We start from the raw sequence: 27,279 nt of genomic DNA on the forward strand, positions 1-27,279 counted from the left end.
TAAATTTACCCCTTAGTCTGTTCTTTTAGCTGTTATTCAATAAGGGTGTAGCTGAGTGCATCAGTGGCGTCACAATGGGGGTGCGGGCCGCACCCGGGTGTCACCCGCCGAGGGGTGACACCAAAGTGCTGACTCCTCCTCAGTGATAGGAGCTGGGTGCTGCAATGTAGCATTACATGCAGCACTGGGCTCCTGACACAGGGAGGGAGCCTGCACTGCACACAGACTGGTCCCCGGGGTCAGTCCGCAACTCCGGGACCCCCCGAGTGACTAAAACGGGGGTTCGGGCCACAAGGTCACGTTCCCTACTCACGAGGCCACGCCCCTTTTTGCTGATGTGCGCTTTACAACCCTCCTGGCATCGGGTGTCACCACGGTGATAGACACTACTGAGTGATATTATTCCCCATCCACAACTCTGCTCGCAATTGCTGGCACTTCATGTGCAGCTCTGAGTCAAGCCCAAAATCTTTTTGTTTTCTTAAACATTTTATTAATGTACCTCAAGAAAGAAGCAATAAAGGTCACGCCATGTCTCAATATAAATACTTCAGTAGATACAGTTTATATAAATACATAACACATGTCAAAACTAAAAACATAGATGAAGACAATTTTATATATAAAGTATCTAAACAATAATAAGCAAAATTAAGATGAAAGTAAAATAGAGCAGGAAAGGAAGGTCTAAAGGGAAAGCAAAATTAATAAAAGGGGAAGGATAGTATCTTAAATCAAGTACAGTATAAGTTTTTTGTAGAACTGCTTCACACCATTTTCAATATTGGAAAGAGCATTACCTCTATCAAAGTAGATATATACCAGTAAAGCAGATAACAATAACAGAGAAGGTGCTGATCCTTTTATCCATCTGTTCAAAATTAGTTTCTTCACTAAAGTAACTGGGTATATTCACTAAAGTGCAGGTTTTTAGAAGTGGAGATGTTGTCCATAGCAACCAATCAGATTCTAGCTATTTTCTTCTATAAGGTGCTAGATAAATGTCAAGTAGTATCTGATTGGTTGCTACGGGCAACATCTCCACTGCTAAAAATCCACACATCAGTAAATATTAGGGATGTGCACCGACCCCCATGTTTTGGTTTTGGATCTGTGGACCTCATTCAGAGTCGGTCAAAGCGGCCGCACGGTCGTACGCCACCGATGTTCGCTATACTGCGCATGCGTAAAGTTCGCAATGCGCGTGCGCAAACTAGCCGCTACGATCAGAAATTTCTCTCTCCTTGAACACAGCCAGGTCGGAAGTTTGAGTGACAGATTGAGACGTTTGTGGGTGGTAACAGGGCAAGGTGCTTGAAAACGGGGGAGTGGAGATCCGGACGCAGGCGTGCCTAATTATGCGAACGGCGTTTTATGGGAGTGCATATGGTTTATGGGAGTGCATAATTAACAAAGTAGCGTCATGGCACACGTGACATGGGAGGTTTTTACACTGACATGATCGTAGAGCTTAAGAGAGGGTATAGTCAACCTTAAGCTCTACGACCAGTTCCGATGGTTCTCGATGGTCTCGATTAATCCTCATATGCCCGGAGATGACGTGTAATGCGTACGAGAAGGGGGCGTATTTTTTTGTATTCCGGCCGCTTCCTCCCCTTGGTCGGCCAGCAACCGATCCGAACTTAGGGACGCAACTTGCGAGAGAATCATTTACATATCCGGTCCTCTTTTCCCGTACGACCGTGCGGCCGCTTCGACCGACTCTGAATGAGGTCCTGTATCTCCTCGTGGTTTGGATCTGGATTTGGTTTTGCCAAAACCGCCCTTGCGTGTTTTGGTTTTAGATCTGTATTATTTCTAAAAAAAAATTAATAAAAACAGCAAAAAATCACATAATTTGGGCCTGGTTTTTGCTCCTGCAGTATTATTAATCTCTATAACATTTATTTCCAGTAATTTCCAGTCAATTTTGACCACCTCACAGCTCACAATATTGATTTAATCTAGTTTAGGCCAAAAAGTTGCATCCAGCTAGCTGGCTGACTAAGCTAAGCGACAGCAGTGGGCGGCACTAACATGTGGCAGTTCAGCTTCCAACATGGCACAGAGTGCCATTGCAGTGGTAGACACGATGGCAGTTTAATAAACTATACAACCCCTAGGAAGTTTAAAAGCCAAGAATGTTTTCCTTGACTAGGTCAGAGGCCCGACGGAGTTGGAATATGTTTATGGACTGAAGACAGGGAAAGGACGGAAGGATTGATTAGTTTTTAATTTATTTATTTTAATGTTTTAATTCAGATCAATCTAGGATTAAGTTCTTCAGTTCCTAAAAGACATCTCTGGGGTTTTTTTTTTAATTTTTATTCATCCAATAGAAATGAGCTGGCCTTGCTTGTGGAGGTGCTGTTAGACCATACTGTAAACAGACGATTACTTTGTACTCAGGGAGGTTGTTAGGGATAATGGGACCAAGACTTGCTGTTTACATCAGAGGAAAGCAGCCTGTAGTTCTCCGGCTGAACTAGAACTCCCAGCTTCTGTGATGTTTGCCTACTGGAAGTTATTTGTCAGATGGCGTGCTTCAGGTTACCTCAGCATGCTTTAAGCACTGTATGTATGTAAATGTAAATATGTATGTATTTGACCAATATACACAACTAATTTTTGTATTAAACGTATTTGCACTTTATTGCACACATCCTGGCAGGAAGATGCTCTGTGCTGCTGCTGCTCATATTTGCCCACCCCATCCACTTGGTGGTTCAGAATATTTAAAAAAAATGAAAGGAGCATGTAGGAGATGCGGTCTGTGGCCATTACAATTTCTGGACATTCATAAACTATAAAATTAAAAATGTCAGACAGCAATGCCCCAAACAGCACATAATGCAAAGAAAAGAGGTGCAAGATGGAAATGTCCTTAGGCCCTCCATATGTTGTATATATGAAACAGGACATTCACAGTTTAACAAACCAATCACTTCAGCAACAGGGACTGCCACTTGTGGCTGAAAATGATTGGTTTGTTTGGGCCCCCACAAAACAAGCTGCCAATGCGCAGTGGACATTGTTGGCAATGATCCCATACACATACTGTCTTTACAACATAGGTAAGATCAGATGTCGTCATCGTCATCATCAACCCCATCAGTGTGTACATCCTCTTCTTCACACAATATTAATTAGTACCCGCTGGAATCCACCATTACACGCGCCTCTATTTTTTTTACTTAATTGCCGGTAAAGGTCTTCCTCATTGAATTTGAAAATAATTTTGATGAACACCATCTTTTCCACATTTTGGGGAAGTAACCTCCTACGCAGATCACTGACAAGGTTCCCGGCTGGCTAAAACATCTTTCAGAGTACACACTGGAGGGTGGGCAACTTAAGTAAAGCAAAGCCAGTTTGTGTAAAGGACTCCAAATTGTCTCTTTTTCCTGCCAGTAGTGAAACGGACTGTATGACATGCCTATTTGGACGCTATCCCTAAAATAATCATCCACCATTCATGGTGACCGTATCAGACAAAGTCACGGTAGACATGTCACTAATTGTAGGCAGTTCTTTCAGACCCAACCAGATGTCATTAGGTTTTGCTGACTGATCTGCATCACCACCAGCAGTGGGTCTCTTAGGATGTATTTTTTTCCTGGCAGCCGCAGAAACTGAAGGAGGAGATGCTGCCAAGTCACATGCCGCTTGAGCTGACAATTTTTTCACCAACAACTATTTGCATCTCTTCAGATTTGTGTCCGTCAGAAAGAAAGACGTTGTGTATGACTTAAACCTATGATCAAGTATGGTCGCCAAAATAGAGATTGATGACCCTTGGATCCTGGCAAAGTGAATGAAGGGCTTGATCTACAAGTCCGACATACTTAGCGGAATCACTCCATTTCAGCTCCTCCTTCAGTTTCTCCAGCTGCTTTTGCAAAAGTCAATAGGGGAATGACCTGACTCAAGCTGGCAGTGTCTGAACTAACTTCACATGTGGCAAGTTCAAAGGGTTTGAGAACCTTGCACAACACAGACATTATTCTCCACTGTGCTTGACTAAGGTGCATTCACGCTCCTTTCCCTATATCATAGGCCGTTGTGTAGCCCTGGAAGGCAATTTGCTGCTCCTCCATCCGCTGAAGCATATAGAAGGTAGAATTCCACCTAGTTACTACCTCTTGCTTCAGCTGAGCAAATTCAACAGTACTTGCTGGTGCTGCAATCTTCAACACACAGTTGCGCGAATGTCGAAAATGTCCCAAAATCTTTCGGGCCACCAAGAGCATCTCCTGCACGCCCCTGTCATTTAAAAAAAATTTTGCACCACCAATTTAATTGTGTGAGCAAATCATGGGATGTGTTAGAATTCGCCCAGATGTAATGCTCTTACGATATTGGTGGCATTGTCAGAAATCACAAATCCCAAGGAGAGTCCAAGCGGGGTAAGCCATTTTGCAATGGTTTCCCTGAGTTTTTCTAAGAAGTTCTCAGCGGTATGCCTCTCAGTTATACACAAAGTAGTCTGCCTGTGAAAGAGCTGGCATTTGTTAGATGCTGCTGCTGGTGTTGCTATTTACACTGTTGGAGGCAATACACCTACCCAGTGGGCTGTCACAGTCATGTAATCTTTAGTTTGCCCTGTCCCACTTGTCCACATATCTGTGGTTAAGTGGACAGTGGGTACAACGGCATTTCGGAGGACACTAATTAGGGTTTTTTTTTTATGTCCTTATACAGACTGGGAATTGCTGTTCTAGTGAAGTGGAATCTAGAAGGGACATGATAGCGAGGACACAGGACCTCGATTAACTCTCTAAAACCCACTGCATTAATGGCGGATACTGGACGCACATCTAATACCAGCATAGCTGTTATGGCATCAGTAATCTGCTGTGCAACTGGGTGACTGCTGTCATACTTGTTCCCCCTTGCAAAGGATTGTTTGACAGTCAATTGTTTTGTTAAACTACTAAAAGTAGTCATCTTCCTGGTCCCCAGATCCACTCACAGCAGCAGTAGCAAGATGAAGATCCACTCACAGCAGCAGTAGCAACAGGTTTAGCACTCAAGGATCCTTCTGAGAAATCACGGATAGGAGAGAAGTCAGTTATGCTTATTAAATCGGATGCAGCAGGACTACTTCCGATCACGATTGAGGATGTTGATGATGCAGGTGTTGGTGGTGGAGATTACAGGCGCTTGGATCTAACAAAGTGAAGGGAGCAGCTTGGTGACACTGGACTGATTGTTACGTTTTTAGCCAAAGTTTCTGAATTTTGCAAACACTTTGGAATTTGATGAATGCGCTGCAATTGACATAACAGGGAGTAGGCTCCTAATTGGTTAAGGTCCTTACCTCTACTCACTCTTGCTTGGCAAACATTACAGATGGCTTGAGTGGAAATAAGTCCACACATGAGAAGTGGATTTTTTTGTCTTTTGCCCTGGCATGACAATGTGCTTTTATATACCATGGGCAACTGTTGCCTGACTTACACAAACAACATATTCGACATCAACATCCTCATCATCCTTGTTAGCACCAACTAAAGAAATATCCTCCTGGTGCAATTCCACAGAAGCATCCTCGATTTCTACGTCAGCATGTTGACTTGTGCTGCTCATCCCTGCATTTGCAGAGGGCACACAAATGGTGGAAGGAGGATCCTCTTCAAGTACAGCATTGGAAAGGTCAGGCTCACACATGGCAACCGCAGACCCACTTGGAGTCTCCTCGGGGATCTGTAACTTTTCTGAGCACACAGTTGGTTCATGTGCCTTAGCGATTTAAATTTTTTTGAGACTTCTACAGGGAGAAGGGCTTACATCATCATAAGATGCAGAACCACCAGTCATTAATAAACTCCAAGGCCTTTTCCTTTCCTTGCCACTTCATGTAGTAAGTGGCATATTGCCAATTTTTTGTTTCTCTGCAGCTAAGTTAGCTTTAATTTTTTTATTCTTTAACACTGTAAAACATTGCTTGCTTTATTTAAAATGCCCTGACTTAAGCCCTTGGGCATCGGCCTTCGTTGATGACATTGACGGCCTTGCATCGTCATCATGACTGCTGACAGCAGCTGCAAGACTGGTATGTGGTTTTTGCTCTCCTCATTTGATCGTCCTCCATATCAACAAACTTACACTGCGATCTGACTGGCAGTGTCACTGAACAATATTTTTTTTAACACTGGGAAAGAGCACCCCTGAACAAGGCAGCAGCCCCTTGATGAACAACAAAGACAGCGCCCCTTCTTTATGGACATCAAAGCACCCCTGCAAGTGTGGACAGACCACCTGCAGTGCAGAGTCACTAATACATGGACGATAAACTGCGGTCTGGCCGGCAGATTCACCAAAAAATAATAGTGTAACTACTACTGCCTAGCACACACACAAAAAACTGAAGAATAAAAAATTGATTTTAATTAAAAAAAAACATTTACACTGGGGAAGAGCTCCCCAGGACAACACAGCTCCCCTTTATGTACTGCAGCCCTAGCCCCTTGATGGACAGGACACAGTGAGTGACACAGCAGTACCCCCCACTTTAAGTAACCACGTCTGCTCTGTACACTGTCCCCAGCCAGAGTGAAAATTGCGCCGATCACCGGGACCTTTATAGAATCCAAAACCCGCGAGAATAAGGTTTATGAATGAATTTGGTGTGGACTTCTTGCAGTCTAGCAGAACCGCGTGACTTTAAAATAGCACCGGTATGGGAGAGTATCAGTTGAAGGTCCACTAATTCAGGAAGGTTATCTGACCACCGTTTTTGTAAAGTCAGCCGCATTTTAATAGGGTCTGTCAATAGTAGATGTGGATATAAATACCTAATGGAGTAGGGAGCTATCATGCGTCAATTTAATAGTGAGTCTAATAAATAAGGTGGTGTTTGTGATACCCGCACGCTGCACGGAAGTCATAGTGAAGTGACGTACTTGTAGGTACATAAAAAAGTGCTTCGAGGGCAGATTAAATGTTTCCTGTAATTGTTGAAAAGATCATTTGCAGCCTCCAGGGTCAAAAATGTCTCGGATGGCGTTAATACCTTTGCATTTCCATTGTTGGAACCACGTATTCTGCAGTGAGGCTGGGAATTCTGGGTTACCCCAAATAGGAATATGAGCTGATACTGTAAAATCTCTAGCTAGTTTCTTGGAAATGGGCCTCCATGCAGCATACATGTCCCGAAAGAATACATGTTCTTGAATACTTGAGGGTATACACGACCTTTGTAAATGAAGCAAAGTTGCTGGAGCATATGGGAAAGCATTGCTTCTTCTAAATCTTTATTGGTGTAAACCAGGGGTGGGGAACCTTTTTTCTGCTGAGGGCCATTTTGATATATGTCACATTATTTGCGGACCTGGTGCAGGCCCGCGGGGGCAAGGCCACAATCGCTGGTGATTACAGCAAAGCCCGGAACATTCTGAGGATGCTCCGGGAAGCTGTAAGGGCAGCAGTGTGACTGTCTGAAGCATCCTAAGGACGCTCCCGGCGGCACTGCTGCATAGATTCTGACTGCAGGGTGCCATTCTAGTCACCCTGCTAGCCAGATGAGACTAGCAGAAAAAAACTCAGAGAGCCAGACCAAATTATTCTGCAGGCCTTATACAGCCCTCGGGCCTTAGGTTCCCCATCCCTGGTGTAAACGGACCTACTGTAGTAACCAGTCAGATATGTACCGAAAAAAGGCAGCTTGAAGAAATGCAGTTGCCCAGTTTTTTTATAAAAGGAGACTACACCAGTCTCTTATGCCAGAAAATCAGCTTGCCTGTCATAATATAAAGTGGTAAGCATTGATGATTTCACCGAACCCAAAAAAACGGAGGCGTAGAAGTGGTCCAATTACATAATATAACTTTCTTAGCAATAGTTACAATACCGGTCAGGAGAGGAATAACAGATTTCTTATCTAAACCAAGATCCCATTCCACAAAGATGGCACACAAAAGCGCCAAAGGATCACTTTTAAATGGAAAATGTTATTAATAAAAACTACTACTTTCCTCCAAAATTTGCATATTTTCAGGCATAACCATAGTTTATGAAAAAAGGTTGTGTGGGGGCGTTTACATTAGGACCGTTACCCGACTCCTCCGCTACCATAAAGCTCCTGTGAGCTTGTGATATGTAGACTCTATTAATAGTCTTTTGCGTTGCTCTTGACAACGACCTGTAACCAGGAGCAACGTAAAAATCTCAGGGTGGATTCGTAATGTGTAGGCAAACTATCCGCTGAAGATATATATTGTATATCTCTACCAGAGCCATAACTAGACTTTTTGGTGCCCTGTGCCAGAGAGAGCATTGGCTCCCCCCCCCCCCCCATTTTCTAAATAGTGACATAAGAATGCACCTGAAAAAGGACCATGGCCTCATGAGGAAGGACCAGGGAAGAGATAGCGGAGGCCAGGAGATGCTGGGGATAGCTGAGGAAGCAACAAGTGAGCACGATAATAAACAGGAAACTGACAGGTCCAAACAGTGCCACATGCCCTGTGGTGTCCTGTGCCATGGCACTGGTCGCACTACCCTAGTTACGGCCCTGATCTCTACCCCAAGACACTACCGTTTGTTTCCAAACTCGAGCATATGAGTTGCTAACGAGATCTAAACTAAGATATTGGGTTTTGTACGGATGAACAGGGCTGTTACCAGAAGTCACCAAAACTTTATTGTACTGGCCAGACTTAATCCCCCACATTTCTCTCTGTCAGCGCTCCCCCCATTTACCTCTCTCTCAGCGATCCCCCCACATTTCTCACTGTCTCAGTGACACCCTCATACATTCCCCCCTCTCTTTCTCAGCGGACCTCCCACATTCAGTGCCCCCCCCCACACTCACACATGTCAGTAACACAGTAACACCCCTCTTCTGTCTGTCAGTGCCACCCCCCACACTCACACATCAGCAACACCCCCCCTTCTGTCTGTCAATGCCACCCCCCCCACACACACATATGTCAGTAACCCCCCCCCTTCTGTGTCAGTGGTGCCCCATTTACCTCTGTAAAATTGCGCTGCCGTGGGGCCCTCAATGCCGCCTGTTGCCGCCTGAGTCCGTACTGCTGTATACAGGAGTGTGATTCTCAGCATATGCTGGGCTGATCCGGCTGCTCTGTGCTCTCTTCTTTGTCAGGTGGCTGGTCCAGGGGAGGGGCCAGCTGCCAGCCAACAGGAAGCAAGGCAGCAGTCACTGTCATTGTGATGGCTGCCCGGCGCTGCAGTGCGGATCGCTTCCGCAGTGATAATAATCCTCTGGATACTGGCTGGCCCATTATTCTCAAGGTTCACCTGCTATATTACTGATAGGTCCGTCCCCGGGACTCCAGACCCAGCACTCCCCCCCTGATGGCTGCCCTGCGGATGAAGCAATATGAATGACAATAGATTATGAAGTAAATCAGGAGAACTTGTAGATGTGAATTGTGACATGATAGAACAAGCAAAATGAACTATTTGAAGATACATGTCAAATTGGGGGATACCGTTTTTATCATGAAAAACACTAAAAGAAATGACAACTCCACCAGGGTCAAAAACATCTTTCACCATAGCAATGCCCTTATCCTTCCACTGAAGGAACAAAGAGTTGTCTAGACCTGAAGGGAACAGCAGGTTACCCAGAAACGGAACATATTTAGAGCAAGTGTAAGGCCTATTGAGTTTCAAACACATATTACACCAAGCCGCATACAGTAAGTATCATGAAACAATAAATTATTAAAAATATAGATGGGAATGAGACGCCTAGGAGAGTGAAGTAGCACAGCCGCAGAAAACGGTGCAAACATGGCTAACTCAGTTGATGGGTGTGTGTAGTTGTCTCTACCCAGTAACCAGTCGCTGATATATCTAAAATGTTCAGCCCTCATGAGAATATCAGGCAGTCCTAAGCCCCCTTTTGACTGGGTAATTGTAGTTTAGTCACTGCAATACGAGGATGACCTCCTCTCCATAAAAAGGAAGTGAACAATTTGGTAATAGCTTTCACATCTGACAGACTTAAACAAATAGGATGCATTTGAATAGGGTAGGACAGCTTGGGAAAAGCTACACTTTTAATGAGAGCTACTCTACCTAGAAGGGAAAGAGGCAGCAGTTTCTAGGCATCTAGCAATTTGGTAAATTGTGAAAAGATAGGGGTATAATTTCGGCAATATAATGGTGACACAGTCACTGGGATATTAATACCAAGATACTTAAACTGAGTAAGAGAAATGCGAAAATGGCTATAAGCCGGGTGATGTAAACCAGTAGGGGAGATATTCACGACAGGCATCAATTCAGATTTATGAAAGATTGATTTTGTACCCTGCAAATGATCCAAAACTGGACAACAATGTAATTATAGCCAGAATGAAAGAAATAGGGTCAGAGACAAACAGGAGCATGTCGTCTGCAAAAAGGGACAATTTGAGCTCAGCAGAACCTATAGAAATACCTTTAACCACTTGCCTGGCACGGTCGCATCAGATGCGACCACACCAGGCTGGGCTTTCCCTGACAAGGTCGCATCTGATGTGACCAGTCAGAAATGTCCTGTGGGCGGCTGCTGGAAGTTAATCTTCCATCAGCTGCCAATCTCAGAGGGACCTCCCGGTCCCCTGTAGAGTAGACGGAGCAGCCACTAAGCAAATCAGACTAAGAACCAACGGTGCTCCAGGATGGCGCAGCCGCCGGGCAAATCTTCCTCTCCCCGCCGCCTAATCCCACCGCCACCTTGATAGAGACAAACGGTGGCTGCAGCCACCGGGCAAAACCTCCTACCCCCACCGCCGCCTAGAGACAACTCAGTGGCTACAGAAAGGACAGAGCAGCCCCCCGGCAAATCCTTCTCTCCCCGCCACCAGATAGATAGCGGCTGAGGAGACAGCGCAGCCACCGGGCAAATCCTCCCCCCTGTGGCACCCACACCCTAAGCCTTTCCCCGGCAGCACCCACAACCGGCAGCTGCAGAGGGAACGGAGCAGCCGCCGGGCATATACACAGTAGCAGCTGGCTGTCCTCCTTCTCCTTTCCCCTTTTCTTATACACATACACAAATACAGGGGGTAAAATAAGTATTGAACACATCAACATTTTTCTCAGTAGATATTTTTGTAATGGGGCTATTGTAATGACATTTTCACCAAATGTCAGCAACAACCCATGCAATCCAGACATGCAAAGAAATCAAACCATAGATGTCCATAAATTAAGTTATGTGTAATAATGGGAAATGACACAGGGAAAAAGTATTAAACACATGAAGAAAGGGAGGTGCAAAAAGGCATGGAAAGCCAAGACACCAGCTGAAATCTATCAGTAATTACAAAGCAATCCTGCCCCTTTTCAGTGCAAATTAATATAAGCTGGTTCAGTTCCAACTGATGGCCTTAAAAAATTGTGTCTTTACCAAGGTGTCACACAAGAAACATCTCATGATGGGTAAAAGCAAGAGCTCTCTCAAGACCTTCGCAACCTTATTGTTGCAAAACATACTGATGGCATTGGTTACAGAAGGATTTCTAAACTTCTGAATGCTCCAGTGAGCAATGTTGGGGCCATGATCCGAAAGTGGAGAGAACATCATTTCACCATAAACCGTCCACGACCAGGTGCTCCTCGCAAGATTTCTGACAGAGGAGTGAAAATAATTATCAGAAGAGTTGTCCAAGAGCCAAGGACCACTAGTGGAGAGCTTCAGAAAGACCTGGAATTAGCAGGTACAATTGTTTAAAAGAAAACAATAAGTAATGCACTCAACCGCCATGGCCTGTATGCACGCTCACCACGCAAGACTCCATTGCTGAAGAAAAAGCAAGTTGAAGCTCATTTAAAGTTTGCTGTACAACATTTGGACAAGCCTGTGAAATACTGGGATAATATAGTCTGGTCAGATGAGACCAAAATTAAACTATTTGGATGCCATTATACACACCATGGCCCTCATTCAGAGGCGGTCGCAAGAAACGATCGCTCTCTCTGAATGAGGGCGGCCGCTTCTTTTTTTTAGTGCGGCCTCCTGGTCGCTAGCTAAGCTGTGGGTTACCACCCATAGCTTAGCGACCGACCAGGGTGATGGTCTCGATGGTCAAGACCATCGCGACCATCGGGGCTTGCGACAAGACCCTAAGGTTGGGTCTCGGCAACCGCAAGCCCAAGGGAGCTTCCTGCTCTGATCGAGCAGGAAACTCTCCACTGACATCACTGCTGATGTCAGTGCGTCCTCCCACAAAACGGCAAGCGTTCCGTCAGGAACGCTTCTGTTTGTGAAACCCCCGCCCCGCCTACAAAGCGGGCCGAGCTTTCGATCAACATCGACAGCCGGCTCTTTTGTAGCGAGCTCCAGAGTTTCTCTCTCGCTCCAGGGCTTACGCGCACACAGTGCGGCCGCTGCGCGTGCGCAGGGCCAAAACATAGACCCGGTTGCGAGCGCTCATCGCTTGCGACCGACTCTGAATGAGGTCCCGTGTTTGGAGGAGCAATGACACTGCACATCATCCCAAAAACACCATACCAACAGTGAAGTTTGGAGGTGGGAACATCATGGTGTGGGGCTGTTTTTCAGCATACGGTACTGGCATACTTCATATGATTGAAGGAAGGATGAATGAAAAAATGTACTGAGACATTCTTGATAAAAATCTGCTGCCATCTGCTGAAGATGAAACGAGGGTGGACATTTCAGCAAGACAATGATCCCAAACACACAGCCAAGGACACTCTCAATTGGTTTCAGAGAAAGAAAATAAAGCTGCTAGAATGGCCCAGCCAATCACCTGACTTGAATCCAATTGAAAATCTATATAAAGAACTAAAGATCAGAGGACCTGATTCAGACCCGCTCGCTAGATGCGTTCGCTCGCTATATTCGCATGCAAATTCGGCAAGGCAGGTGATCGCACGGCAACGCATTAGCACGCCCACTATGTCTTGGCGTGCAATCGCTTTGTGTATGCAGACGCCCACCAGCCTGTCTTAAGACGCCCGCTTGCGCACGTCACAAGAAGTGTATGCAACCATCGGATTCATTGAGTACTATCGGATGCATACGCTTGTGGTTGACCATACCCTACCGCAAGAACTGAGAGCGGTTGAGAGTAAAAATCAGCCAAGTGACGTGTACTATGACGCTGCCTCTAAATTATGCACGTCGTTAAGACACTTGCATTCGCACCTACACTCCCCCGTTTCTAGTGGCCAGCCCCTGTCACCACCCACATATGGCTTCTGTCGCTCCTTCTGCTAGGCTGTCTATGCGCAGCAAGCAAACGCTTCCCGATCATTCGCACTGGTTTGCGCACGCGCACTGCGATGCGTACACAGGCGCACAATGCAAACATCTGCAGTCTGCATGAATGCGAACGCTTCCTAGCGAGTGGGTCTGAATCAAGCCCAGAATTCACAGAAGATGCCCACGGAACCTTCAAGATTTGAAGACTGTTTGTGTGGAAGAATGGACCTAAATCACACCTGAGCAATGCATGCGACTAATTTCTCCATACAGGAGGCGTCTTGAAGCTGTCATTGCCAACACAGGCTTTTGTACGAAGTATTAAATACATTTCAGTAAGCGTGTTCAATACTTTTTCCCTGTATCATTTCACATTATTACACACAACTTAATTTATGGGCATCTATGGTTTGATTTCTTTGCATGTGTGGATTGCATGGGTTGTTGCTGACATCTGGTAAAAGTTTAATTACAATAGCCCCATTACAAATATATTTACTGAGAAAAATGTTGATGTGTTCAATACTTATTTTACCCGCTGTGTTTGTGTATATATATATATATATATATATATATATGTATGTATATTTACAGTATATGTATGTATGTGTGTGTCTATATATATATATATATATATATATATATAGATATATACAGTATATGTATGTGTGTGTGTATATATATATATATATATATATATATACAGTATATATATATATATATTAGGGATGTGCAGGCTCGGATAGGTTCGAGTTTGCACGTGGAGTTCGGATTTTTCCCTCCAAAAAAACGGAACTCAGAACGAGGCAAAACGTCATCTTACATGGACGAACATCATCATTCCTGGACAAAAGACCAGGAATGATGATGTTCGTCCATGTAAGATGACGTTTTGCCTCGTTGTGAGTTCCGTTTTTTTGGAGGGAAAAATCCGAACTCCACGTGCAAACTCGAACCTATCCGAGCCTGCACATCCCTAATATATATATATATATACATACAGTTTGTGTATGTATTATTATTGTTTTTAGCAATGTTTTCTTTTTTTCCTTTTTAATGTTGGTGTTACAGTCAATTTGATTTTGATTATGGCGGTCCTGTATCGATCAACACTCGATACAGGGCCTCCGCTTAGTGATGGTATACTATACAGTATACTAGGGATGGCCACTGACTATACATGGTCTGCAAACTATCGATGATCTATGACCGATAAGAAGTTGTTGTGCCATTGCTGATGGGCACCGATACTGTACCACCGATGGCAGCCCAGGTGGTTGCGGTCTAAAACAAACAATGATTATTATCGATGGTTTCCCAATCGAGAAATAATCGAGAAATAATCATCATTGTGCAGCTGTCAATAACCATCACTACAGTATACCATAAAATTTGCTGTTTTTATGGTATACTGGGCCTGTTTCAGACCTGGCCCAGAGCGCATGCGCACGAAGGATCTGGCTCCGTCGTGCGCATGTGCGAGACCCGGATAGCGACGGGCAATCCGTCACTCCGGGTCTCGTACCAAAGGGGGCGTGCTGTCGATGTTGAGTGACAGCACGCACCCTTGGGGGGTGACTGTCCAGACGGAGGCGTTCCCATGAGAACGCCTACCATCTGGGGGCGACCCCACTGACATCACAAGTGATGCCAGTGGGAGAGCTTTCGGCTCTGTTTGCCACAAGGGTCTCGTCTCAAGCCCGATGGTCGCAATGGTCTTGACCATCGCGACCATCATCATGGCCGCTCGCTATAGCTGTGGGTGGTCACCCACAGCTATGCGAGCGGCCAGGAGGCCGTTCTAAAATAAAAAAAGACCGGCCCTGATTCAGATCGAGCGCTCTGTCAGAGCGTCCGGCTCTGAATCAGGGCCACTGTGTTTATTAAAAAAAATATATATTTCTTTTTTATAAAATTGTGTTGGAGAAGTTTTAAAAAGATGTTCTTGACCTAATTCAGTCATTAAAAAAAACGACAAATTTGGAGCTCGTTTTTGGAAACAAAATTTGTCAGTTAAGTGGTTAAAATCAGCTGAGGCTCACAGTGCAATCACCAGAGGTTCCAATGCCACCACCAAGAGGAGGGGAGATAAGGGACACCCTTGACTAGTGCCTCTGTGAACATAAAATGGGGAAGAAAGGTAACCATTGCTAGACACCTGGGAAGCTGGGGAGGAATATATCTGAATTGTTTTTTGTAGGAAAATAACCTTTCTGAGATGAAAATCTTTAATGCAAAAAAAGGGAAAATCAGATCACAAATAATAAGTCACTGGGACAGATAGATAACTGAACTGACACCTTAGCAGCAGATTCCCCCAAAGCGTTACAAAGCAGAAACCGTTTCCAAGGCCCTAAAGAAATGACCTTCTCTTTTCTCTTATTTTACTTTTCTCTAGGGATATCTGACAAGGAAAACATGAACAGTGCCATGGGCTCAGGATCCAAAAACTGTAACAAGGTAAAAATCTATATATTAATAATAACCTATAACTTATGCTGTGATTGCACAAATCTGGTCCTCCATACCAATATCGGCAATTAAACATTGCTGTAAGTGCATAGGGTGTTATATCTAGTGCCAATAAATCCTAATTCCATCCAAGACGAAATATTTTGTATTGTGTGGGATGAAAAAAATTGAAAGCAGAGATTTCTGAGGGAGACGCTCGTAAAACATCAGACGCAAGCGACCGGTGTTTTACTTCCGAGGATGCGTCTGATGGTTATTGCCAAATTCAATGGGCTTATCTGGATGATGACTGGGTAGAGGCTAGCGGAGTGTGTGTCGGGGGCGTGTCTGTGGCCCTCATTCAGAGTCTCTCGCAAGATGCGATCGCTCGCTTGCAAAAAGGGGCCGGGTATGAAAATCAAGCGATCGCTCTTTGCGCTGTAAGGACGCCCTCTATGTCTTAGTAAGCGACAGCAGTTAGCGTACATACGCTGGACTATAAAACCTCCCACCTGTCACTCGCAGCACACGTCATCCCCGGGAAGTGTCTGATTAATCGTGAACATCGAGGGCCATCGGAGCTGCTCGCAGCGTTTGGGGTTGACCTAACCTACCCCAAGCACTGCGAGCAGTTCAGGCTAAAAAACAACCCAGTCACGTGTGCAATGATGCTACTTTGCTAATTATGCACACCCATTAAACACCATTCTGACGGTCAGACACGCCTGCGTTCGCACATCCACACCCCCGTTCACAAGCACCTTCCCCTGTTACCACCCACAAACGGCACTATCTGTCACTCAAAGCAGCGACCTGAAAGTGGCTTGCGAGCTAGCAAAATCAGATCGCAACGAATGACTTGCGCACGAGCACTGCAAATTTTACGCATGCGCAGATGTGCGATTATCGCTCCCAGCGAGCGAGCGTGCCCTAGCGAGAGACTCTGAATGAGGTCCTAGGTCCACTGACATCGGTGGCCATGGACCCACGGACATTCTGCACCCTACATAGGCAGGTACAATGTCCAATGATGCGACTGATAGATCCGCCAATAGTTTGTGTTTGTGGGCACATCGGCCGATTTGCACCATGGCGGGTGAGCAACTCAATGGGATGCCCATCGGCCATAGCATTACCATACAGGCGCAGTAGCTACACAACTGCGTCCGCCACTGAATGAGGCTCAGAGCCTCTAATGGTTACTGTCTGGAGGGTCTTTCTCCTGCTCAGGTGGTATATCAGTTTGAAGTTGTTGAATCTTCTTCTCATTAGTTTATGGGGTGGCCATAAGGCAGTTTCTCTGGGGAGGTATTTCAAAAATCCTGTATTGAGTTAAAAAATCTGCTCGGACAGAAAGTAGGATGATTCAGGACAAATAGTGGCATGACAGAACACGTCAGAGGAGTGCAACTAAGTAAGGTTTAATGGTTTTAATTATTTGATCTTACTCCAAATTAGTAGAATTATATTTTAAGCATTTCTTGGTGATATCATGCTGTATTCTGCACTGTGATATTTACTGTTGATATTTGTGTTTACTTTTTACACTAAATATAGCTCAGATACTGTAAGTGGTATGTCTACAGAGGATATATTCAGGCCACTGGGAAATACTGTGTACCTTGGTGCTAGAGGGGAGTGTGTGGCCATGCTCACTCATGTAAACATGTAGGGGGATATGTATCAAGCCTTGGGGGAGATAGAGTGGAGAAGTTGAACATGGCAACCACTCATCTTCTAACAGTCAATTATCTATCACAGTCTATGAGCTGACAGTCAGAAGCTGATTGGTAGCTTGGTCAACGTTATCTCTCCCCAGGGCTAGATACAACTCCCCTTTATTAAGAAGATTATGCATGTGTGGAGGGGGTGGGGCATTCGTCCTCCTCCTCCTCCTCCTCCTCCTCCTCCTCCTCCTCCATGACTGACCTGGGCTCCTGTCGAACCCCCCAGGCAAGCCTGGGCCTAGGTAATCAGAACCCTAGTGTTCATTCTAGCACCCTGCACCTGTCACAACCTGTGCAGTTCCTCTTTCCTTCCTGGGGTGTCACTCTGTGCTCTGGTGCTTCTAGCACACTCAGATGATGCAGCAAACATCTGAGATACAGACCAGAGTGTGCTAGAAGCACCAGAGCAGAGAGTGACACCGAGTGGACTTCCTGCTCTAATAGAGCAGGTAGTCCGCTACTGACATCACTAGTGATGTCAGTAGGGCCGCCCACAAATGCCAGGCGTTCCTAAGGGAACGCCTGCGTTTGTGCAGCCACCCCCCCTCCCAGCCTACAAAATGGGGCGAGCTGTCACTCACCATTGACAGCCATCCCGTCTTGTAGCGAGACCCGTAGCGACTGAGCTGCCGTCGCTGGACGGATCTTGCGCATGCGCACGCCGGAGTCGGCGCTTGCGCAGTGGGGGACCATCGACCCGCTTGCGAGCACTGCGCGCTTGCGAGTGGGTCTGAATCAGGCCCTTTGTACGTAAAGAGGACGGCACTTGCATATGTTCACACACAATTTTTGTATTTTACAACTACTTTTTAATATGGTGAGACACAAAAATACAGTTCAACACAAAGTATTCTACAGCAGAAACAAAAACTAATAGAACATAAAATCTAGTAGCATGTTAGTTGTCAGGTTAGAGACGACTGAATATGTAATTAATGTATTCCATAAAAAAAAGTATCTAACTTGTTTCCTAGTGCGGTGGTTATTTTTAGTCAGAGGCTGGCACAGCTATTCCATGCATGATGTGAGCACTCAAACAAAACATAACCAACCAAACAAAAACAACACAGAGACGTCTTTGGAGACCACTCGCCTGTCTGAAGTTTAGTACGTGGGAGGATGTTAGTCTCACTGTGACTTTTATAGAAGCTGAGTATTAAGCATCTGACCGTGACCAAGTGGGACAATGATTTACCTGTTTACAGTTTAACTGTCAACATTTTGACCCTGTCGACATTTCGACCTGTCTATATAGTGAATGTATAAACTATGTCTATACAGTATCTAAATGATGTAACTTTCGATATGTTGACTGTCTATATATTGATTGTCGACATATAGTCCATGTCGACATTTTGGTTGTCTAAGTATTGTACCTGTCAACATTATGTTGTCTAAGTTTTGACTGTCTAAATTTTAACTAAGTTATATCCAACCCCAATACATATTTTATATACTGTATATAAAACATATATGTGGATTTTTCAATAGCTTGCGACTTGATGAAAGATGAAATTGGTGCATTTATATTGGCTTATACTTTTGCGGGCTATATGAACACTACCATTCCTGACTGCTAATCACAAGTTTAATGTATATTATTCAGCCACAAATCTTGTTACGAAGTGCTTTGTCCCAGTATTAAAATCTTAAGTTGTTTCCCCTGTAGTTTTACAACTGAGTGATCTTGAGTTACATTAACCATAAAATGTATTGACATACTATGCTATATTCATATCCCATAAACACTAGTTATAATTTATAAACTTAAACATTTTAATTTTAGTTTTTTTTATTTACTGTATAATTTATATTGTTTTCTATTTTCATTTAGTATTTTAATATTTGCATTACTTGCTTGCCTTCTTTTTTACTTGTTCCTTTAACCTTGGCTACAATTTTTTTTTGTTTTCTTTCCTCTTGATTACTAATATTTTTCTTTTGTTTTCATGTTTGTTTTTTATTTATTTTTGATTACGTGTTATTTTTCAGACCCCCCTCATTGAAAATCAAATCACGCTCCGTCAAGCAAAAACCATTACAGAGGTAATGGGATGCCGGGAAGTGGCTAAGGTGCATACTAATTTAAAAATGCAAGGCTTCCTTTTCAAGGATTGAAGTTGTTTTACCTTATAGCATGACACAATTAACATTTACGCCATTCTATAGATCCCTGGCATTAACAGTCAAGAACATTTGATGGTGGTCTATCGAGAAAAAGTTTGAAGAAGGAATAGGGTGTGTGATTGGTTGGTTTTGAGCCATGGCCACCAATCACATGCCACCTTCGCCAGCTCCCAATAACTCTGACCCAGCTTGTACCTCTCTCCCTTACATGTCTTGGGCCTTTTAGTGCATGATAACTCGATACAAGGGGACTATACAACCCCATGAAATGGATTGTCTGGATAATCCAAGAGATCCAACACGGAACATTCTGTGCAGATGCGTTTTATCTTTGAATATACTGTATCATTAATTAACACTATTTCAGAATATGCTCAACTGCATTCATCTCCAGCAGGGGAGTTAGTCCGCATTTGTTATGCTTTATATAAAATGCTATTTTATGTTTGAATCATTAAAGGTCCCTTCTGAGCGCATCCTCAGGGCTGAGAAGACCTTACGTAATGCAATCCTATCCAGGGCCCCTCACATGATAAGAGATCGGAAATACCATCTAAAGACTTACAGGTAAGTAAGAGGGTTCCCACATAATATCAGCAAAACGTTTGCGGTTACAAGTATCTTCCAAGCCTGAAAATAATAAATAAATGATTTAATTGATCCACCATGAAAAGGTGTCTTTGAATATTCATTAAGATAGATGTAAAAAGATATCTGTCTCTTTGTAATGTGGAGAGAGAATATGCAACTGTAAGACAACACCCAACACTTGGACAGCGACAGCCTGCCAGAGCCTACAGGCATTTGGGGGGTTCGGATCCGATGGTATGCAGTCAAGAAGCCGACGGTCGAAATGCCGACTGCCGGCTTCCCGACTGTGCAATCCCGACAGAGGACTAATGATAGGCGTCGAAATCTTGATGCCTATCATACAAAGGAAAGCCGGGCGGCGGACGTGGACAGCCGCGGGGGGGAGGGTTAGGTTAGGGGCTTAGGGTTAGGCAACCCCCGCTGAGGGTTAGGGATAGGCTATGGGAAGGGGGGGTTAGGCACCCCCGGGGGAAGGTTAGGGTTAGGCACTTACGAGGGGGACAGGGTTAGGCAATACGGGGGGAGGTTAGGGTTAGGCACCCCTAAGGGATGGTTAGGGGGGGAACGGGCTTAGGTATAGTTAGTTTACTTACCTGTCGGGATCTTCACTGCTGCCGGTCTCCCTGCGTCGGGATTTGACATAGATCCGGCGGTCATTAATACCGATCCCGGTCCGATTGTGTACCACAGTTACCAGTGTACACATGAATAAACTGACCATAGTTTGCCTGAATTCCACACACACTGCTGCAAGACAACAGAAGGATGAAAGTAATTCAGACTAATTGTGATACCACATTTACTGTAGGAAAATTATTGATCTACCAAAATGGGAATTTAGAAAGTGAACAAGTCTTTTAAAGAGCAATTATTTTAGAAAAGTAAGTTACACTTCCTGTGATTGATTTAACATTACAGAGAAGACAGGAGTCAGATCACTCTTCGTAATCAATAAAACTTGGCCAATGAATGAATTACTCATCGTACAATTAATGGAAACTCCCCACTGAATGTGTTTGTTGCTGTTGTTCAGGAATTGGGTGTATGAAGTGGTGTCTAAGCTGCCACAAAAATGCGACAACCTGATCATGCTGCAAAAAGAGGCTGTTCTGTTATTTGGCCAAAATAACACAGGCCCTCATTCAGAGGCGGTCGGAGAATGCAAGCGGTCGCTCAGAAACTGGGCGGCCGCTTGCATCCTGACCGGCCGCCTCTGTTTCGGTCGTTAGGCTGTGGGTTTACACCCACAGCTCTAACGACCGCTAGGGTGATGGTCGCGATGGTCATAGACCATCGCGACCATCGGGGCTTACGACGAGACCCTAGTGTAGGGTCTCACTTGCCGTAAGCCCGGAGAGCTTCTGGCTCTGTCAGAGCCGGAAGCTCTCCACTGACATCACTAGTGATGTCAGTGGGGCCTCCCCCAAACGGCAGGCGTTCCCATGGGAATGCCTCAGTTTGGGCTGCCACCCCCCCGGCCCGCCTTCCAAATGGGGCGAGCTGTCAATAAGCATCGACAGCTCGCCCCTTTGGAAAGAGACCCGCTACGACCGGCGCTGTCGGTCGTAGCGGGTCTCACGCATGCGCACGAAGGAGCCGGCTCCCTCGTGCGCATGCGCACTGGACAAACATCGAGGCGGCCGTGCGGTCGTAGACCGTACGGCCGCCTCTGAATGAAGCCCACAGTGTGGTCTGAAAACACATTTCATGTCCCCCAGGCATCCCATGTAACCCGCCACTGTGTAGAGGCATGAAAGGTTTCAGCATGTTAGAGCCAGAGACTTGCCATCAGAGCCTAATTAGCAGCCCCATGTTGACCTGCCTGTCCTGTTGAACAAACTCATTGCCAGTAGTTTCCTTTGGAATACCACTGCATGTCTTCATGTAATAAAGTGGCAAAAATGGTTGGCATTATGCCCTTGGGTCATGAGTTCAATTCCTGTGCAAGGTATTATCTGTGTGGAGTTTGTATGTTTTGTGTTTGCTTGGCTTTCTTCCGGATGCTCTGGTGACTTCCTCTCACTCTCCAAAACAAAGTAGTAGGTTAATTGGATTCTGACAATAAATTACCCCCTGTGTCCATGTTAGAGCATATACAGTAGGGCCTGATTCAGAGCCGCTCGTTAGATACGATCGCTCGCACGATGTGTATGCAAATTGCGTAGGCAATGCATTAGCACGCCCAGTATTTCTTAGAGAGCGATCACATAGTGTATGCAGACACCCACCAGCCTGTCTTAAGACGCCCACTTGTGCACATCATGTCCGGGAAGTGTATGCAACCATCGGTACATCGGATGCTATCGCAGCGCTTGAGGTTGACCATACCCTGTCGCAAGCACTGCGAGCACTTCAGTGTAAAAACAAGCCAGGTGACGTGTACTATGATGCTATCTTTTAATTATGCACACCTCTAAAACACATGCAGGATTAAATAAATGGTAATTAGTATATAGTAAGCATTATAAAAATTGTTTTTATAAAAACAAAATAATATAGTCTCTCTAATCCTAAATGTTTCTTATACAACATGGTATATAAGAATATAAGAAGGCTATGATTCATTAATAAATCAGTAATTTAAGAGAGATGGAGGCAGAGACAGCTGGGCCAGTGACAGCAGATGCCCTGCAGCAACAGGGCAGGCTGGCCCCATAGCAGCCCCATTCTCTGTACCTACTGTTTGAGATTTGCTGCAAAATTGGACAGCTTCGTAGGCATATATTGGGTGCTGAATCTGCGTCCAAGTCTCCAGTAGGCTTGTGTTAACAATCTGGCCTGGAGTTTAATCCTCAAAGGATTGAGCAAGTGTATATACATCTTAAGTCATGCAGTGTCATATCAGATTAATAATTGGCTTTATCCATCGTTTCTAAATTAAAAACCATAGATAAAATGGAGGGAGGTGTCTGAAGGGGTAAGGGTGACATGCCAAAATGTGTTAGAAGTCCTTACCTAAATATGTTATTCAGATTATTTTTCTGAAAATGTTGCTGTTCAGAACCTTATTGGGAGATATAGTCCAGTGTTCATATCAGTAGTCGTTATCCAAAGTCATCTAAATAAAGCAGGAACTACTCAGAGAGTATCAATGTAGCAAAATGTCACAACAAAATGGCTGCCAGTAGCTGGGCATCCTTTATATAGGGCTGTGACCTGCATTGTGACATTACAATGCATGCAGGCAGCAGCTAGAGATGGCTGTATCTTAGATCAGCTCTGGCCCAGATGCCCTGCAGCAGTACTCTGGTGAAAATAGAAAAGCCTGGGTCCAGGGAGAGGGTGCCCGTAGCAGCCGCACTCTCCTACTATAGCTACACCCTTAACTGGGATGCTGTTTGTGTGGATGGCAGGCACAAAGATGCTCTCTGTATTGTATATCTGTCAAGCTGGCTGTTTGCTAGCACAACTTATGATTGTTTTGAGGCACCTGCAGTTTTAAATTTGAATGAGGCCACTCTCAGAATTTTTTCCAGGGCCACTTTAAGTTCCCAATCCGCCCCTGAGCGAGAGTATGCATCTTAGCGAGCGGGTCTGAGTGAGCGCAATAGATTGTAAGTTACATTGGGGCAGGGACTGATCTAAATAAATGAAATATTATCTGGACAACGCTGCAATGCTGCAGAATATGTATGTGCTATATAACTGTTAATAAATAAAACATAAATTTGTAAAAATAATATTTACTTACATGTAAAGTTATTATAAATCCTTTCCATTAGAGTTCAGTCTACAGTCCGCTGTTGAGGAGGTCAGATAGCATTTACTGTATATCTCCAATTATTATCACTGCAATAGGTGTGCCACATTTTATAGACAAGTAAATAAACCAAAGAACACCATGAGAGATACTTGCACAAATGTGCATAAATATCAACTTATAATACGTGCAAGAATCATAGACTCATGAAGAAAGATGTCTTTCTCCAGCAGATCTTACAGTATGTTTGGAAAGGAATCGTTATGATATGCCGTCTGTCGGAATGCCTCCTGTCAAAATACCGACAGCGGCATCCCGATGGTTGGTATCCCGACAGGGGTCAGGTAAGTATACTTACCCTCCCCTCCCTAACCCTCCCTTTTGGTAGCCTAACCCTAACCCTCCCCACCCCGCACCCTAACCCTCCCCATTAGTTCCTGAACCTAAGTCCCTCTCCTTCGTGCCTAAATCTAACCCTCCCCCCTTAGTACCTAAACCTAACCCCCAGTGGTGCCTGCCCTAACCGTCCCCCCTAGGGGTGCCTAACCCTAACCATCCCCCCCAAAATCTAACGCTAACCCCGCTACCTGACCTAACCCTCCCCCCCCCCCTGCGGATAAGTGGATGGGCGCCCCGGACTTACCTCGTTCGGGCATCCCTCCGTCTGCTTTCCAGCATCGGGATTAAGATAGGTGACAGCATTTCGACACCTATCTTAACTCCCTTTTTGGGATATCAGCGTCAGCATTTAGAGGTCAGCTGACTACCTCCCGTTTGGAACGCCTGTTGCTGTTTCCAGCATTGAGCAACATTATGTGTAAATTATTGCAGGTATTAGTTCTGACTCACTGGCCTAAGAGACAGTTTCTGTAAAAGTCATGTGTACATGGGTTTCTCTGAAGCGGCTTTTACATAAAATATTGAAATATTCGTTCCCCCTGCCAGCTCTCATTTGTGTGTATGGATGCTTAAACAACATATTTTGGCAGCATAATTCTTTTGCTCAATGTTACAGTATCAGAAATATGCTCTGGCTTTAAATCCATGTAATGCTCTATTGCAAGTGTATACATGCAGGCGACGTGTTTGTGGCAATAGAAATTTGAGGCCTTGTTTCATATGTGAAGACAATTTGCATTGTTGATGATGTCTATAAAGTGCAGAAGTGCTGATGAGTTCAAAGTTGCATTAATTAACAGGCATCCTGGCCTATGTCTAATATAACCCTTAGCAGCATTGCACATATATTCATTTAATGAAACATGAAGCTTTAGAAATCCTGTCTCCACCTTGTGCCAGCAATTATCATCTTTAAACAATTGTTAGTTGTACTTTGCCAGATGCTTTACATACCTTTTAGACAAATGCAGACATATTGAAATATTGTAAGATATCTAACTAAATATGTCCAAGTTGACAATTGCCGTCATTGGGCCTGATTTGGAGATGAATGCAGGATCGATCGGTGCTGCATCCTCGATAGCAGCGGGTATTGGAGGGTATGTAAATTATGCAGTGGTCGTCTTTTGAATTGAGACGCCCAGCTGTGGCTTCTCAGCTCCTCTCCATGCATCTGAAAGCAAGCATCACATCACCATCGGGAACATCGGTGGACCATCGGACAGCCTGAGTAACCTTAAGTAAGGTGCTGAGGCCAGTGAATCTGCATTGGCTTACATCCAAAATGCTGGCGACATGTCTGCGTTTGACGCTCCTCCCAATCACCGCCACCAAAAGACCACAGCCTGTCAATCAGGCTGCAGCTTTTCCCATACTGCGACCAAAGCTGCAGTAGCAACACGACTCTTGCTCACTGCGGCGCAGGTGCAGTCACCAAAACATCGGTCATTTGCGGCCTATTGCCCATTAGCGTCCGGGTTTGAATCAGACCCATTGATATAAGTTGACATACAGTAAGGTGGTTTGACCCTGTTAGACGGGATAAAAGCACCAAACAAGCGCTGCCTTCATGCATTCTTACTTTATTTCCCAGATACACCGTTCTCAGATAAAGAATAGTTAACCAGTCTCTTTCCTCATATAAAATGTTTTTCTTCTTCAGGGTCCATAGGGCTCCACAGGGGACACAATGGGGTGTAGGTGGGACTTGGAGGAAAGGACACCAACAGCAAAGCTTTTCAATCCCAGGATGCTCTGGTCCTTCCCCATATACCCCATCCACCCTGCCTTATGCTGGGGATTTCCTGTTTAGCCCAGAATTGGACAAGATTGTCACTACCTTGGCAGCTTCCAAGACGGCATTCCTGCCCTCTGCATATAATGCGAAGTCTCGGATGTCATCCTTTTGGTCCTTTCGTCCTCAAGGAAATGCTAAAGGCCAGCCCTTTCCAAGCCTAAGACAAAACAGACCTGGGCTACTAGACGTCCACCTACCAAATCTGAGGACAAGTCTTTAGCCTGACGGGATGGGCCTCTTCCAGGGTGGGAGGCCGACTTCTTCAATTCGCCCAGTTCTGGTGTCAGACCACATCAGATGAGCTAGAGAAGTGGTCTCCCAAGGATATGCCCTATCATTCCTGAAGGCGACCCCCCCCAGCAGTTCTTTTGCACAGGACCTCCATTGGACCCATGCAAGGCCCTGCTGCTCCAAAGGCCATTCAGTCCTTACTGCTCTCAGGAATAATAATTCCGGTCCCCTCCTCACAGCGAGCGAAGGGCTATTACTCTACCCTTTATTAGTTCAGAAGCCCAATGGGTTTCATCAGCCTATCCTTAACCTCAAGTCTGTGAACAAGTTTATAAGGGTGCCCAGGATTCGTATGGAAACCCTGCGCTCTATTATCCTGGCTATGGAGCCTGGGGATTTTATGGTGTCTCTGGACATTCAGGACGATCCTACATGTACCTATAGCGCCTTCTCATCAACAATATCTGGTTTGCTATACTACAACAACATTACCAATGTCAGGCTCTGCCTTTTGGCCTTTCAACAGCTCCTCGGGTCTTTACCAAAATCATGGCAGTCATGGTGGCCTATCTTCATCGTCAAGGGATTAGATTGCTCCCATACTTAGACGATCTCTTGCTGTTGGCCAGCTCCCCAGAAATTCTTCACCACCATCTACAAGTAACCATTGCCTTTCTACAAATGCACGGTTGGCTGATCAACTGGAAAAAGTTTTCCTTGATACCTTCTCAAAGAATGGTACATCTGGGAGCCCTCCTGGACTCCTAACAACAAACTAAATCTCTGTATTACAGCCCCCAGGTGCGCAGACTACTACACAGTCACCGAATGTCAATTCACTCTGCAGTGCAGACCCCAGGTTCCATGGTGTCCACCTTCAACATGGTGGAGTTCACTCAATTTCACTCCAGGCCCCTACAACACCTGATCCTCTTCAGGTGGAATGGGCTGCCCCATCTGCTCAGATCCCAGACGATGGGCCTCTCCCCGGAGGTTCGCCTGTCCCTATCCTGGTGGCTACAGATATCCCACTTAGATAAGGGACACCCTTTTGGATCCCAGACTG

The 27,279-nt window shown here is 45.0% G+C and overlaps 1 protein-coding gene across 1 annotated transcript in view; it reads left to right on the forward strand.

The window, feature by feature from the left end:
- Positions 1-27,279, forward strand: part of RAPGEF4 (Rap guanine nucleotide exchange factor 4) — a 168,657-nt gene that overhangs the window by 3,706 nt on the left and 137,672 nt on the right. Inside the window, exons 2-4 of the mRNA XM_088468239.1 lie at positions 15,588-15,649; positions 19,360-19,413; positions 19,955-20,061. Of these exons, the coding sequence (XP_088324365.1) occupies positions 15,588-15,649; positions 19,360-19,413; positions 19,955-20,061 (223 nt within the window). The remainder of the gene's footprint in view (positions 1-15,587; positions 15,650-19,359; positions 19,414-19,954; positions 20,062-27,279) is intronic.

The sequence above is a fragment of the Taudactylus pleione genome, unplaced genomic scaffold (genome assembly GCF_031769625.1).
Source record: "Taudactylus pleione unplaced genomic scaffold, aTauple2 ptg000004l, whole genome shotgun sequence".
Lineage (NCBI taxonomy): Eukaryota > Metazoa > Chordata > Amphibia > Anura > Myobatrachidae > Taudactylus > Taudactylus pleione.